This window comes from Oryza sativa, chromosome 1, assembly GCF_034140825.1.
Source record: "Oryza sativa Japonica Group chromosome 1, ASM3414082v1".
Lineage (NCBI taxonomy): Eukaryota > Viridiplantae > Streptophyta > Magnoliopsida > Poales > Poaceae > Oryza > Oryza sativa.
In genome coordinates, this window is record NC_089035.1 from 31,252,958 (window position 1) to 31,268,788 (window position 15,831).

The 15,831-nt window shown below is 47.0% G+C and overlaps 2 protein-coding genes across 2 annotated transcripts; both read left to right on the forward strand.

The window, feature by feature from the left end:
- The first annotated feature begins 339 nt into the window (after nucleotides 1-339).
- On the forward strand, nucleotides 340-2,058 carry LOC4324166 (anthocyanidin 5,3-O-glucosyltransferase). The gene has a single exon (XM_015766582.3). It carries the CDS (start codon nucleotides 448-450, stop codon nucleotides 1,882-1,884), a length of 1,437 nt encoding a protein of 478 aa, XP_015622068.1. The 5' UTR covers nucleotides 340-447; the 3' UTR covers nucleotides 1,885-2,058.
- Nucleotides 2,059-10,853: 8,795 nt separating this feature from the next.
- Nucleotides 10,854-13,639, forward strand: LOC4324167 (anthocyanidin 5,3-O-glucosyltransferase). The gene is made up of 2 exons (XM_015779554.3): nucleotides 10,854-11,052; nucleotides 11,160-13,639. Exon 2 carries the CDS (start codon nucleotides 11,741-11,743, stop codon nucleotides 13,214-13,216), a length of 1,476 nt encoding a protein of 491 aa, XP_015635040.1. The 5' UTR covers nucleotides 10,854-11,052; nucleotides 11,160-11,740; the 3' UTR covers nucleotides 13,217-13,639.
- The last annotated feature ends 2,192 nt before the right edge of the window (nucleotides 13,640-15,831 follow it).

A 15,831-nucleotide genomic window follows, 5' to 3' on the forward strand; every position in this document is an offset into this window, starting at 1 on the left:
ACTTGACTTTTAATTAGTACTCCATCTCTCCTAAAATATAAGGGATTTTAAGATTTTACTTGTAACATATGACCATTCGTCTTATTCAAAATTTTTTAAAATTATTATTTATTTTATTTATGACTTACTTTATTATCTACAGTATTTTAAGTACAACTTTTTATTTTTTATATTTGCAAAAAAAAAATTAAATAAAACGAATGGTTAAACTTGTAAACAAAAACTTGAAATACCGTTGGACGGAGGGATACTTTGATTCCCGCGACTCGAAGTAAGTCCACTGCTTCCCCGGCAAGGCATGACGCCTATTTAAGTACCACAACCATTACTTTCTGTTCCAGCCTTCCAGCCAAACTGAAGTCACGACTCGCGACATCTGAAGTTGACACACCTCCAACCATTACTTTCTGTTCCAGTGTTGCACACACCTCCGGCCATTTGGGCGTCATGAAGCAAACCGTCGTCCTGTACCCCGGCGGCGGCGTCGGCCACGTCGTCCCCATGCTGGAGCTCGCCAAGGTCTTCGTCAAGCACGGGCACGACGTCACCATGGTGCTGCTGGAGCCGCCCTTCAAGTCGTCCGACTCCGGCGCCCTCGCCGTCGAGCGCCTCGTCGCCTCCAACCCTTCCGTCTCCTTCCACGTCCTCCCGCCACTCCCCGCCCCCGACTTCGCCAGCTTCGGCAAGCACCCGTTCCTCCTCGTCATCCAGCTCCTGCGCCAGTACAACGAGCGGCTCGAGAGCTTCCTCCTCTCCATCCCTCGACAGCGCCTGCACTCCCTCGTCATCGACATGTTCTGCGTCGACGCCATCGACGTGTGCGCAAAGCTCGGCGTGCCGGTGTACACGTTCTTCGCCTCGGGCGTCTCGGTGCTGTCCGTCTTGACCCAGCTCCCACCGTTTCTTGCCGGTAGGGAGACGGGCCTGAAGGAGCTTGGCGACACGCCGCTTGATTTCCTCGGTGTTTCGCCGATGCCGGCGTCTCATCTCGTCAAGGAATTGCTCGAGCATCCGGAGGACGAGTTGTGCAAGGCCATGGTGAACCGCTGGGAGCGCAACACGGAAACCATGGGCGTCCTGGTGAACTCGTTCGAATCGTTGGAGAGCCGGGCGGCTCAGGCGCTCAGGGACGACCCGCTCTGCGTCCCAGGCAAGGTGCTGCCTCCGATCTACTGCGTCGGGCCTTTGGTCGGCGGCGGCGCGGAGGAGGCGGCCGAGAGGCACGAGTGCCTCGTCTGGCTCGACGCTCAGCCGGAGCACAGCGTCGTGTTCCTCTGCTTCGGGAGCAAGGGCGTGTTCTCCGCGGAGCAGCTCAAGGAGATCGCCGTCGGCTTGGAGAACTCCAGGCAACGGTTCATGTGGGTCGTGCGCACGCCGCCGACAACCACCGAAGGCTTGAAGAAGTACTTCGAGCAACGCGCGGCGCCGGACCTCGACGCGCTCTTCCCGGATGGGTTCGTGGAGCGTACCAAGGACCGTGGCTTCATCGTCACGACGTGGGCGCCGCAGGTGGACGTGCTCCGCCACCGGGCGACCGGCGCGTTCGTGACGCACTGCGGGTGGAACTCGGCGCTGGAGGGCATCACGGCGGGGGTGCCGATGCTGTGCTGGCCGCAGTACGCGGAGCAGAAGATGAACAAGGTGTTCATGACGGCGGAGATGGGCGTCGGGGTGGAGCTGGACGGGTACAACTCGGACTTTGTCAAAGCGGAGGAGTTGGAGGCCAAGGTGAGGCTGGTGATGGAGTCGGAGGAAGGGAAGCAGCTCAGGGCTCGTTCGGCTGCGCGGAAGAAGGAGGCAGAGGCGGCGCTGGAGGAAGGGGGCTCGTCGCACGCTGCGTTCGTCCAGTTCCTGTCCGATGTGGAGAATCTTGTCCAGAACTAACTGACGAAAATTTGCAGATGCCCAGCATCTTGGCCACAAGTGACGAAAATTCTCAGATGCTCTTTATTTGCCTGGGGACCGGGGGCCCTTTCAACGATAATCATTTAAGAACTACTTGTGTACCTTATTTGTTGTTAATAAAGCAACGTACTAGAATGGCCGCGATGATATTTATCCCTTGTCTTTATTATCAGAGTATATGGATAAAATCTAATTGTATGGTTTGTTATGGTAGAATATAATTAGTTTCCACCTCTGTCTCTCTAATTTTAATTTAAATCTAATCCATGTACTCATATATACCGGACTTAAGGCTTAATACAACGTGTCAAATATTTATACAATTCCTCTTCTTCCTATATTATCCAACATGATATCGGAGCGGGCGACATACAGCTGCCGTTCACCGCTTCTGCTGCCGTCGCCTCTGGGAGGCGATCACGCTCCCGAGGGCAGCCACCCGTTTTTCTGTTTTCTTCCTCGTCGCTGTCGTCGTTGTCTTGAAGATATCGAACTTCACGACCGTTTTTCGTCGAGTCGTCATCGTCAAGCAGCTTCAGTAGCAAATCGGTTTGCACTCGGTGGCCGCCGCCACAAGCACCTCGTCGAGGCCAGCGGCGCCCCACGGCCAACCCCCGGCCTGCTCCGGCTCTTCGTCGGCATTGCCCCGCCACCCAGGACCCCCCGCCACGCAGAGACCTAGGCTGCCGTTGTCCTCAGCCCCGGCCTCGCCGACGCCGTCGGGATCTGGGACCCCACCCGTCGCCCGCCTCCTCGCCAAGGACCTCGCCGCCCGCCTCGGTTCCCGCTGCGGCGGCGCCGACGGCTTGTGCGGCCCCACCGACGCTGACGCTCGTGACCTCATCGCCCGCCTCTTCACCGTGCCAGGGTTCACGGTCGGCGTCGCTTCCCGGCTCCCGATCTGAACGTCGCCGCCGGAGGGATGGGGCTCGACCCCGCCGGCACCGGCCACCACCACTACCTCCCTCCGGTTCCTCTCCACCGCGGGTCCTCGTCGTCGGCGCGGCATTGGGTCGGACTCGTCTCCGCCGCTTGGGACGTCGTCACCTGGGGGATCTCATCGCCGGTGGGCAGCCGAGGTCGTCGTTCCCTCCGTGCGCCGCCTCCGACGCGGCCGCCAGGCCAAGGCCCTACCTCCGGCTCCCCATCCACCGCCGAAGCCGTCCTACGCGTCACCCCATGGAGCCTATCGCCCGCCGACCACTGGGTCCCAATGCCGCACCGCTCCTCACGACGCCCCCGACCCCGCCAGTCCTCGTCAAGGCCGTCGTCCCTCTCCACGCCCGCTGTCCTCTGCCTCTCCCCTATCTCCTCTTCCCATGTGGCTGCAGGGGTGGACTGGTGAGGTTGGGCCATGGAGTTTCGGTGGTATTTGTGTCGTTTTGGCGTGGTCTGCTGCTACTGTGTGCTACCGCTTGTATCTGTGTGTGTGTTTTTCCCCGATCAGAGATTGGGTTTGCGTCCCCCGTCGCCTCGTCGGCATCTGCATGTCTCCAACATCGACATCGACTCGGTTTCCACTTCGTCGTCCTGTCCTGCGCATCATCGGCTTGATCACCTGTTCAAGCGCCCGGCTACGATGACACCTTGCCGCCGATCGTCTTCGACTACGCATCTACGTCATCAAGCTTCGGGTTGCCACTGCGTCGCCCTCTCGGGCCGCATGCCGCTGCCTGTGGTCCACACCTCCACTAGTTGTTGCAGTGTTGAGACACCCTCCTCAGCATGGCTACATCACCGGTGGACTTCTCGCTGCTGCATCGACATGGAGCTGCAGCTGTGTTGTCCTCTCGGACCGCCGCTTCACCGCTTTCGTCCTCTTCATCGCTGTTCGCGCTTGAACACCCTCATCTTCTACATCGGTCATCTTTAGCTGTCGGGTTCTTTGTCTACTTTGAGCATTGCCGCCGCGTCTCCAAGTTGCCACCGTCGCCTCTCTAGGCTGGTGGTCTAGCTACCTCTACATGGCTACTGACGTCGCCGTTCAGGCCGTTGGTTCCACTATTTTGTCTTCGTCCAGCATGCCTTATTGCCAACATCGCCGTATCTTTCTCGACTACACTATGCTCTTCTCCGACAACCGCATGCTGCTCCGGCAATTCTCCCTCTACTCCGTTCTCACGCCGCGACCATCCCGGAGGCCTTCTCTGCTAGTCTCCTCCGACATTGGCTTATGATTCATGGTGGTCTCCTGCCTCGCCCACACGGTATTGGCAACACCGGCACGAGCGTTCATCCCAAGTTGTCCCCGGGTCTGGCAAACCCGGCATGACATCTCATCCTTCACGGTTCGACTATATCGGCTCTTCAGCGTCATCTTCCTCAACGACTGTCACGATAGTGTCACCGTCATTGTCTCTAGCGCGTCCTCGCGCACCTTGGTCCATGACGCCCTCCCGTGCATCCACGACCACTCTACGGCACCCCATGCGCGCCCTGCGGCTCGACAACCTCGACTTTGGCTACATCCATCATGGCTACTTTACGCAGGCTTCATTGACCACGGGTCCCTCACATCCTTCGCTTTGGCTACGTCGACTATGGCACAAAGGGCTATCATCCGTATTAAGCATTCTTGCTAGTTTCTTCTCCAGTCCAAGTGTCTGCGCTGCTCACGCTTAGACCGCGGGGGGATGTTAGAGTATATGGATAAGATCGTATCGTATCCGGTTTGTTATGGTAGGATAGGTTTAGTTTCCATCTCTATCTCTCTGACTTTCTGGGTTTACTTAAGATCCAATACATGTACTCCTATATACATCGGTCCCCGAGGCTCAATACAACGTGTCAAATATTCACAATATTCCTCTCCTCCCTATACTATCCAACATTTATCCACGTCGTCTTCCTGTCATCAAATACATCATCACCATTGCCTCCTAACCAGTTGCACTTCTTTGTCCTTGCTACTGACACCGACCATACGACTCTAACACCTCGTTACCATGGTTTTCCTTACCACCGGTAACTGCGCGATTACCGCGGGGTACGGTAATAGTTACCTGCAATAGAGTTTGAAGAATTTTGACCAAATTCAAAATTTCCAAAAAAAAAATCGTGAACATAGTTCTTGATTTTTATGGTAGATGGTGAAGAAATTTTATGAAAAAGAGTAAGATAAAATCAAATTTGAGGGAAAAATTGATGATAGTTAAGAAAATGGGAAAAAGAAAAAAAAAATTGGGCCTTAAGTTGCATCTGCAACCGGTCCATTGAGGCCCAATAGAGGAGAAAATATCTCCTAAGCCCCATTTTTTGTGTTTTGACATCCAAAAGTTAGGTTTACAAGTATCCTATATATATTTTTCTAATTATCCCTAATATCTACACACATTTAAGTGATTTTTTTAGCATTGTTTTGTTTAGCAACACAACTCACGGTTACCGTATAAATATCACTGTTACCGCGTTAAACCGTGTGATAACCGCTATCAAACTGTGAAACCGCCAAATTTTGAATTCAAATGTTTGCCGACGAATTCACATGGTTACCACAGTAACAGCCTTACCGCGGGGGTGCGATAACCCTCCTCTAAATAGTAAGGGAAACCTCACCACCCGTTCATGTCCACTTCGCCCACCATTTGGTTCTGCACCACCCACGACCATCCATCTAGGCCACTGCAAAACCTCCCTCTTCCTCTCTCCTCCTCCTCCTACCCTAACCCCAATCCTAAACCGTAACATGTATGTCCTTTGCCAAAGTTAGGGCGTTGACGTCGAAGAATAGAAGGAACTCATCGGAGTTGGAGGACAAGGAGCCTAGGCACTAATTTCGGCACGGATCTAACGGTGCAAAATCTATAAGATTTAAAATAAAGAGTAAAGGGGAATGCTAAGTATCACCTGATACCGGTTATGTATCAGGATATGATACCTCATATGTATCATCCGTCCGAACGGGATACCGTTCTATAGCATTTTCCGGAGTAAATTATATTTGTGATACAACAACTTAATATGCGGATGTAATTTACTGCAAGAACTTAAAAAGTGAGCGTACTAGTACAACAACTTAACAAGTGAGTGCAATATAGTAGAATAATTTAATTAGTGAACATACAGATGCAAAAATTTGTAAGGTGTGCGTGATTTTGATATAGTAAGTTATGATGTGTTGCAACAACTTAGTTATTTTGAGTTTTTTTCTATACACATTTAGTTTTTAAGTTCCTATTTTTTCCATATAGTTTTGCAAATTTACTAAAACATATTTAATTTGTTTTATCATTGTAGTAATTAAAAATAAATTAAATTTTACTATTTACTAGAAAATTTGGTAAGATTTAAGAAGGTGAAGAAAAATATCCAAACCAATGATAAAAATTTGACAAGCAACATAATTATTATAGATTAATTAAATTCAACTAGTTGGGTGTCTTGGCAATTGCGTGGCTAGCACCCATACAAAATTATTTATTTTTTACTTAAAAATTTCCAATAGCTATCTTTTGTGTTAAGATTTTCAAAGGCCAAACCTTATCATCCCCGTGTTTCTACTTTTATAGATTTTAAAAGTCATACCAGTTGATACCCCTTACTCCTGTCACCCTTCTTTATTTGCTTGCTTGATCTACTACTATTTCTATTCATTCTCCTTGGAATCTTTAAAAATGAACATTTTAGTTTTTAGAGTTCACTGCTTCGTTGGTTTATTTTTAATTCTTAGAAGTCTCGTTAAACGCTGCCACTATGCTCCTCTATGGCTCGTCCGCTGTCTACTCTTTATTGTCGTTGGGATTTTAAAAATCGAATATAATTATAGTTTGAGTTCATTTTTTTACTTTCTAGAAGTCTCACCAAACCGTTAGCGACTTTACCACTGTATTCCTCTATGGCTCACCCGCTGCCTCCCCTCTTTATTGTCGTTAATATATAAAATCGAACATGATTATCATTGTCTTTTTTTTTTACTTTTTAGAAGTCAGGATCTTTAAAAATTGGACATTGTAGTTTTTATAGTTTTTATTGTTTGTTGTTTCGTTGAGTTTCATTTTTATTATTTTTAGAAGTCCCGTCAAACGCGTCACTATACTCCTCTATGGTCCGTCCGCTGCCTTCTCTCTTTATTGTTATTGAAAATTTTAAAATCAAACCATTTGGGTTCATTTTTTACTTTCTAGAAGTCCTGCCAAACCATCAGCTGCTTTGTCACTGGACTCCTCTACGGCTTGCCCGCTGTCTCCCCTCTTTAATGTCATTGAGATTTTTAAATCAAATATGATTATCATCGGGGTCTAATTAATTAATCTCGTGTTGTACCCTATCTAGACTATTCTTTCAATATGCATTATTTTCTATTTCGAATTTTAATTATTTCTAAGTTCTATTCCTATTAGAACTCTTCATTGTTATTGGGATTTTAAAAATTGAACATGATTATTCTTTGGTTTTCTTTCTATAGTTTATAGAAGTCTCGCTAGCCGTCGGTGCCCATATACTTTGCCAGCTTCGTCTTGTCCTCTTATAATACAATAGAATTTATTTTATCTTTTATTCTATATCGTAGTAGTTTTCTTTCAATATTTTTTATTCTCATTTAGTTATTTTTAGTTGTATTCGTACTTGAACTTTTATATTTTTTTTCTATTTTGAATTTTTATTTTTTATTTTATTTCGAATTTAATTAATCTCATGTTATGTTCTAGATAGACTATGATTTAATTTCTTATTTTTATTTTGAACTTCAGTTATTTTTTAAAAAATGTATTCCTACTTAAACTTTATTTTTTCCTTCAATTAATGTGATAATTTTTATTTCAGATTTCAATTATTTATAAATTTATTCCTATTTGAACTTTTATTTTTATTTTTATAATTTCGTAATTTACTTTATTTTTTATTTGAAATTTCAGTTATTTGTAAATTGTATTCATACTTGAATACAATTAATATGTTTTTTTAAAAATAACTAGATACTATTAAAAAGAAGAGCTTGTCAGTTGTCAGTCTTTGCCCGATAGGGAGTTCAAATAGATAGATTCATGTTTTGTTCTTGGGTTTTATTTTATATTTTTCTAGTATTTTTACCACTTGTGAGTAGGATTTGCCCGGTACTTATTTCTGGGCAATGATCAATCTTAATAATTACTAGAAAAAATGCCCATGCGTTTTGGGATCGCTATATACATTATAATTGAAAAAGTTAATGAAAATTTTTCATGGGTTTAGGGTCAATAGCCTTCCTTCCATTTTAGCCTTAGGCCAGTCTCCCGAAGATAGTCCCGTGGCGTGGCAGTACGGTTGCTAGTCCCGTGGCCGTACGGTTGCCGGAGCAAATCTCCCCCATCAAATCTGGTCGAATCTTTCTCGATCACCCAAAATTGATCGAGGGTTTTTAATCCACTCGATCTTCTCTTCCCGTTTTTTCCAAAATCAGAGTGTAAAACTCTTTGTTTCCCCATCAAATCCGGAAATCCGGCCGAATCTTTCTCGATCACCCAAAATTGGTTGAGGTTTTTTTATCCACGATCTCCTCTTTTCATTTTTTTTCTAAAATCAGAGTGCAAAACTCGGGCTAAAAATGATCGGGGAAGATCGCCGTCATCATCAGCAATTGTTAAAGGAGATTAAATCCGATAAATTAAAACCGAATCGAAAGGGAAAATAATGGAGAAAATGATGAGGGAGGAACGAGGAATCGATTTTTGCAATCAAATTGGAGGAGAAAACGCACAATCGATATGGTGGCGGCACGGCGCCAGGGTTCAACTCGGGAGGCGTGCGGCGAATGATCGGATTAAAAAACCAGATGAGAAAAACAAAAATCGCACGGGAGAAAAAACCGGTGATAAAAAATTGACAAAAAAAACAAAAGTGCCCGGGAGGCGCGATCGGATTAAAAAACGGATAAAAAAAACCAAGAGCCTAAATGCGTGCGAAAAAAAAAACTCTTTCGCATGCAAAAAGTCGGAAAAATACAAGTGGCGAGACTTTTTACCGAAGTCGGACTCTAGATGTTTTTTTTTCTATTTTTACTGACGAGTGACGACAGAAGGTTGTTTTTAATCGCTTTTGAGTCAGACACATTTTTTTTTCTTTTTAACAGACAACGTAAATTTTAGTAGATAACATAAAATTAAAAAATCGACTCAAACACGGATGACATACCAAAGTACCGGTAAAAACATCTTCAATTTTTATAATGGTAGAGGTTAGAAACTAACTCAGACACGAATGACGTACCAAAATCTCGGCAAAAACATATTCAATTTTTATAATAGTAAAGATAACGTATGTCCACCATGAATTGGAGCAGATTTTTTTTCTTTTTTTTATGTCCGTATATAATATTTGGCAGACTGCCAAGCAGGAGGATTGATTTTTTTTTTTTGTTTTACTGAGCTTCTCTGATTTTTTAAAAAAGAACGTGTTAGATGTCAGTGTTGTCCGGTTGGGACTTGAGAGTCTGAATAGAACTTGGACTTTTTTTTTGCTGCACAGTTTTTTTTCACAGAGTTTGAGTAGGACTCTTACTTATATTTGTCCAATCAATCACAATGGTTAAATTATAGATCTATCAATATATCATAATTCAATGGTGTATATTTTCCTTTTTTTTCTGATTAATGTGGTAATTTCTAGCCTCCACAGTAAACGTAGTGACTTCTTTCAAGGTTGTTTTAACAATATAATAGATAGATAGATAGATATTGTAATGGATTAATATCCATATGATTTCTGTGTGATGTGATGGTATATTGACATCGTGAAAAATCTCACTTAGTACTTGTTAACAAGAACAACACATATCTAGCCAAATTCTTGTACCAAATATTAAGTTGTTAAGTTTTTTCTTTTAACTAAAACATGTCTATTTGCTAAGTTATTGCATTTATAGTAAAATTCTTAATTTAATAGATTACCCCTATCTACTACTCGTGTCCATATTCATCTCTATAGTTGGATTTATCTTGGAAGGAATACATTGTTGTAACGTTAGGTGCAATTTAATTAAAAAATATTTGCGGGTAATCCTGAGTTAATGATAGTTAAAGTGTAATAACATGATGTCGACACCGATGCTGCTGCCATTGGCGTATGTTTCGATTCTCCTTGTCTCTACTACCGTAAAGGACTAAGGGCGACATCCCCAGTTCTCCATGTCATCTAGTGTCCATAACATTAAATACATTGTTACAATGGCAAGAAAGTTAATGAGAAGATGGGTAAAAAAAAAACAAGAAGAAACCATATCTACACAAGAATTAAGAAAGAAAATAAAGGAATAAATAGATAAAAGAAGAGAGAAAAGAGGTAACTAGATGAAAATTAATTTGAAAACACTATCCATTGGATATATAATTTCTACACATAATATCTATGTGACATGGCAAATATGAAAACTAATTGATAGTTTCTGGTTGGAGATATCGTAAAACTGGAGTCCACCGCTATTTCGATTTCCTCCATCTCGATTTAACAACGGTGGACAAAGGACACTTGTTAATTATCACGTGTCAAAGACTGCACCACAAGTCCATAACTGCCTCATTTCATGTAGCACAGGCATGCATGTTTCTCCCCTCTACCATGTCGTCCTCCAGACAGCGATACAATCACGCGGCCGCGTCATAATAGTCATTTCCCGGCCTTAATTCACGTACCAGCACTACTAAAAAAGTATTTTTTTTCTAACGTAGGAGTCTTTTTTTCGCAGGCGGACATGAGCCTGGGAGTCAAATGACCGCCAACAAAAATATAAATCGGGGTGAAATTCGTTGTCCGTCTGCGAAAATCCTGCAAAAATCGTACCTACCGAAAAAAAACTTTGATCCTTATCTATTGCTCCAACCCCCTCCCCACCACTCATTTCTATCTTCTCAACTCTCTCTCCCTCCACCACCGGCTTTTCAGCACCCCATCCCCTCCCCTCCCTCCCTCCACCGGCGGCGGAGGCGGCCGCGGACGCGGCGGCGACCCGGTGTGGCGACGGCGGCGGCTCCCTGGCCTCCCCTCCCAGATCCGGCCGGAGGGAAGCCGGGGGAGGGCGGCTACGGCTGCGGCTACGTGGTTCCCCGGCCTCCCCTCCCAGATCCGGCCGGAGGGAGGCCGCGGGAGGGCGGCGGCGGTGGCGCATGCGGACGCGGCGGCGACCCGGTGCGGTGGCGGCGGCTCCCCGGCCTCCCCTCCCAGATCCGGCCGGAGGTAGGCCGCGGGAGGGCGGCGGCGGTGGCGCGTGCGGACGCGGCGGCGCCCCGGTGCGGCGGCAGCGGCTCCCCGGCCTCCCTCCTCCCTCCCAGATCCGGCCGAAGGTAGGCCGCGGGAGGGCGGCGGCGGTGGCGCGTGCGGACGCGGCGGCGCCCCGGTGCGGCGGCAGCGGCTCCCCGGCCTCCCTCCTCCCTCCCAGATCCGGCCGAAGGGAGGCCGGGGGAGGGCAGCGGCGGCGGCTGCAACGTGGGCGTCTCCCCTCCTGCGGCGGCCCTCTCCCGGTGCGGCGGCGGCGGCTCCCCGGCATCCCCTCCCAGATCCGGCCGGAGGGAGGCCGGGGGAGGCGATTTTTTTTATTGGATTTTCGCAAGCGGGCCATTCGCCCGCTTGCAAAAATGGATGATTTTCACTGTCGTCAGTCTGCAGGCGGTCCTCTCCTCCGCCTATAAAAATTGCTTTTGACCGTCTGAAAAAATGTTTTTTCTTTTAGTGCAGGGTAGGTCATTTCCTAGGCCGCCAGTCGGTCTTGATGGCAGATTGCCAGGTTAGGTAACGTTTGCGGTTCGGAGTGAAGCACATGAGACTACAAGAGGAAACACACTACGCTATCGTTAAGCAGCACACTGCGCTGAGCGCCTGAGCCGTGAGGAGAGTCAACGCAAGCTGACAAGCTTTTCCCAATTCCATGAGCGCATCAGACTGCAGCCTCTCATCACAGTCGCGGAGTCCCATCCCCTGTTCCGAAATGAGTCCGAAGAAGCTGGCTGTCATCTACCCGCCGCCGGGGATGATCAGCCACTTGGTCTCCACGGTGGAGCTCGGAAAGCTGCTCGCGGCGCAAGGCCTCGACATCACCATCGTCCTCGGTGGTCATGACGAAAAGGAGGCCGCTGCTACTGCTACCACGTCTTTCCTGGCGGAAGCCGCGGCCGCCAACCCGGAGCTCTCCTTCCATCGCCTCCCTCAACCCACGCTCCAATGCGACGTGCCCGCCGATGATTACGTGTCTCGGATCTTCGAGTTCGCACGCTCTTCCGGCCCTGATCTACGTGACTTTCTCCGGTCCACCTCCCCGGCCGTCCTCATCATCGACTTCTTCTGCTACAGCGCCCTGAACATCGGCGCCGAGCTCGGCATTCCGACCTACTTCTTCCTCACCACTTGCATCGCCAGCGTCGCTTTCATGCTGTACCTTCCCGTCGTCCAGGGGGAGAATACCCTGAGCTTCAGAGATCTCGGTGGTGACCTCGTGCACGCGCCGGGGATCCCGCCGATACCAGCCGACCACCTCCCCAGGTCTCAGTTCGACCGCGACAGCATGAGCAGCAATCACTTCCTCGCCTTGTCCGAACAGGTGTGCAACGCGCACGGTGTTATGGTGAACAGCTGCCGGTCCCTCGAGCGGCGCGCCGCTGACGCCGTCGTCGCCGGCCTCTGCACATTCCCAGGGCGTCGAACGCCGCCGTTGCACTGCATAGGGCCACTGATAAAGCCGCGGGAGGACGACAGCGCAGAGCGCCATGAGTGCCTCGCCTGGCTGGACGCGCAGCCCAAGGACAGCGTGTTGTTCCTCTGTTTCGGCAGCATGGGCGTGTTCAGCGTGGAGCAGATCAAGCAGGTGGCCGTCGGCCTGGAGACGAGCGGCCACCGGTTCCTGTGGGTGGTGCGTCGCCCGCCTGGCTTCGAGCACGTTACCGGGCCCGACCTCGAAGCCCTCATCTTCCCGGAAGGCTTCCTTCGCCGGACCAAGGGAAGGGGGCTCGTGGTCATGTCGTGGGCACCGCAACGCGAGGTGCTGGAGCATGGTGCGGTGGGTGGGTTCGTGACACACTGTGGATGGAACTCGGTGTTAGAGGCGGTCACAGCGGGGGTGCCCATGCTGGCATGGCCGTTATACGCGGAGCAGAGGATGAACAAGGTGTTCTTGGTGGAAGAGATGCGCTTGGCCGTGGCGGTGGAAGGGTATGACAAAGGGGTCGTTACAGCAGAGGAGATTCAGGAGAAGGCGAGGTGGATTATGGATTCGGACGGTGGAAGAGAGCTCCGAGAGCGGACTTTGGCAGCCATGCGGGAGGTGAAAGAGGCGTTAAGTGACAAAGGAGAGTTCAAAATAGCGTTGTTACAACTCACAAGTCAGTGGAAAAACTACAATAACTCATAAGTCAGCAGAAAAGCTTCTGAGAGAGAAGGATGGAGATATGAACAGTGGTGTTCATGGGCTAGCCTTCTCCACCATTTGATTTAAGGGAAAATTGTAACCATGCCATTATAATTTTATAAAATTTGACATATGTCATCCTGATCCACATGTCATTGACTCGTGTGGGTCCTATATATCATTGAGATACCGATGGCATATCTCAAACTTTAAAAAATTATAATGGCATGGTTCCAAATTACCCATGTAAAATGAACAAACCAGGTCATATGCTACAGTAGTTCGCTATAGCATTCTTTTCTATCAGGGTGGTAAAATTCAATACGGTATGTATGGTAGAGTATAGTGGCACATTTAAATTAGAGTGAGTTGCATGTTATATCATTTATCTATCTATGATATTATTAAAACAAACTTGAAAGTGGACACCACGTTTGTTGTGGAGGTTGAAAGTTCCCACATTAATTAAAAAAAATATAGTTCAAGTAAGATTACAATTTAGAAATAACTAAAATTTAGAATAAAATATTAGGAATGATTAAAAATATCTAATGTAGTGTTAGCATTATAAATAAGGCAGACCCAATAATCTTGGGTTAGACTTGGCGGGACCCACCATATATCAAGTTTTATACGGAATCATGTCTCAATTATGAAAGTTATTCCAGATAAGAAAGGAAAAGTAGAGTTTCATTCGGGCACTACAAATACTACTCGGATATATTGTATATGTACTTGTCTCCGTAGTTCTATTTGAAAAGGAGAGGTATAAATACAAGACCCTCTAGGAAGAGGGGAGAGACCAACACAAGCCAATACAGATCTAGCCAAACCTAATGTAGGAGCCACAGGGACTGACATGAGGAATCTAGAGATAACTCCAATCTCGCCGAGTTTATATTCGAGGAAGAATACTATACTACCCGTCGATTACGTATGAGAGCTCCATGTCGCCAAGCCGATAGAGATTAGATTAGGTCATCCCAAGTATTATACTCATGTGATACTGGTATATAAAGAAAACACCGGCTTCGGCCAATAGGATTAGGGCTATTACCTATCAGTTAAGGTGTCCGAACCTATATAAAAATCCATATCCCCCATCTCTATTACTGTAATCTTGCGTATACCATAGTTCCAACGATCCCCGTACTGTACAAGTCCAGTATGCGGGTATAGTTTGTCAACATATAGAACATAATACGAGATTAATTGAAAATTGAAATAAAAATAAAAAAGATCCCAAAATTAATAAAAAAAATAAAAAGAAGGGTTCAACTAGAAATACAATTTAGAAAATGACTAAAATTCGAAATAAAAAAAAGAACGACAATGCTAGGGGACGGGATACCGTCCCCCAACGGGATAGCTCCTCTCCACACGCGATTCTTATCCATACACTCACTTGCCGCCGTCGCCGTCCCCCCTTCGCTGCGGCGCCCGTCCCAGTCGCCTCCTCCTCCGCCGCCGCCATGCCTGTCCCCCGTCGACGCCGTCGCTGTCCCCCGCCACCGCCGCCGCGGCGTCCATCCCCTGTTGACGCCGCCGTCGTCGCCGCCACCGCCGCCGTCGCCGCCGCCGCCGCCGCCACGCCCATCCCCCACTGCCGCCGCGCCCGTCCCCGCTACCGCCGCGCTCGTCCTCTGCCGCCGCCGTCGCCGTCCTCGGGGTGGTCCTCCCCCAACGGGATGCCCAACTATATCTAGTAGGAATCACCTGATACCTGATAGGTATCATCCGATACCTCGCAAGTATCACGTGATACATGGTAGAAATCGTCTGATACCTCGCGGGTATCACGTGATTCATGGTAAAAATTGTCTGATACATGACAGGTATCGCATGATACCTCGTGAGTATCACGCGATACGTGGTTGAAATCATCTCATAGCTGACAGGTTTCACATGATACCTCGCGAGTATCACGCGATATGTGGTAGAAAATCGCATGATACCTGATAAGTATCACATGATACTTGCAGGTATCACCTGAAACGTGTATAGAATCGTCTAATACCTGAAACGTGGATCATCCCGTTCGAAAACAGGATACCGTTATATAGCAGCCCCAAAAAAGAATATTGAAACATGATACAATCTAGAATACAACCTGAGATTAACTAAATTTTAAAATAAAAAGATTATAAAATTAGAAAAAGAAAAACAAGAATTTTCATAGAAATACAATTTAAAGTTAAATAAAATTCAGAATAATAGGCAACAAATATTGAAACAACCGTCCATGTAAAACACAAGACGATATTAACTAAAAGTTTAATAAATAAATAAATTCTGGAATTAGAAAAATAGAAATAAGAGTTTAAGTAGAAATACAATTTAGAAATAACTAAATTTAAGATAAATAATGAAAATATTTTAAAGAAAAGATCATAAAGGACACAACACGAGATTAGGTAAAATCCGAAATAGTAAATAATCACGTGTCCTATGCTGCACCACGAGTCCACAACTGCCAGTTGTTAGTTGACTCTTCCATTTTCATACGTGTAATTACAGAACAGAACGCTTGTTTCTCTCATGTGCCGTGTCTTCAGTCACGTGGCCGCGTCATAATAGTCATTTATTTTTTTGTCGAAACAATAATAGTCATTTACTAT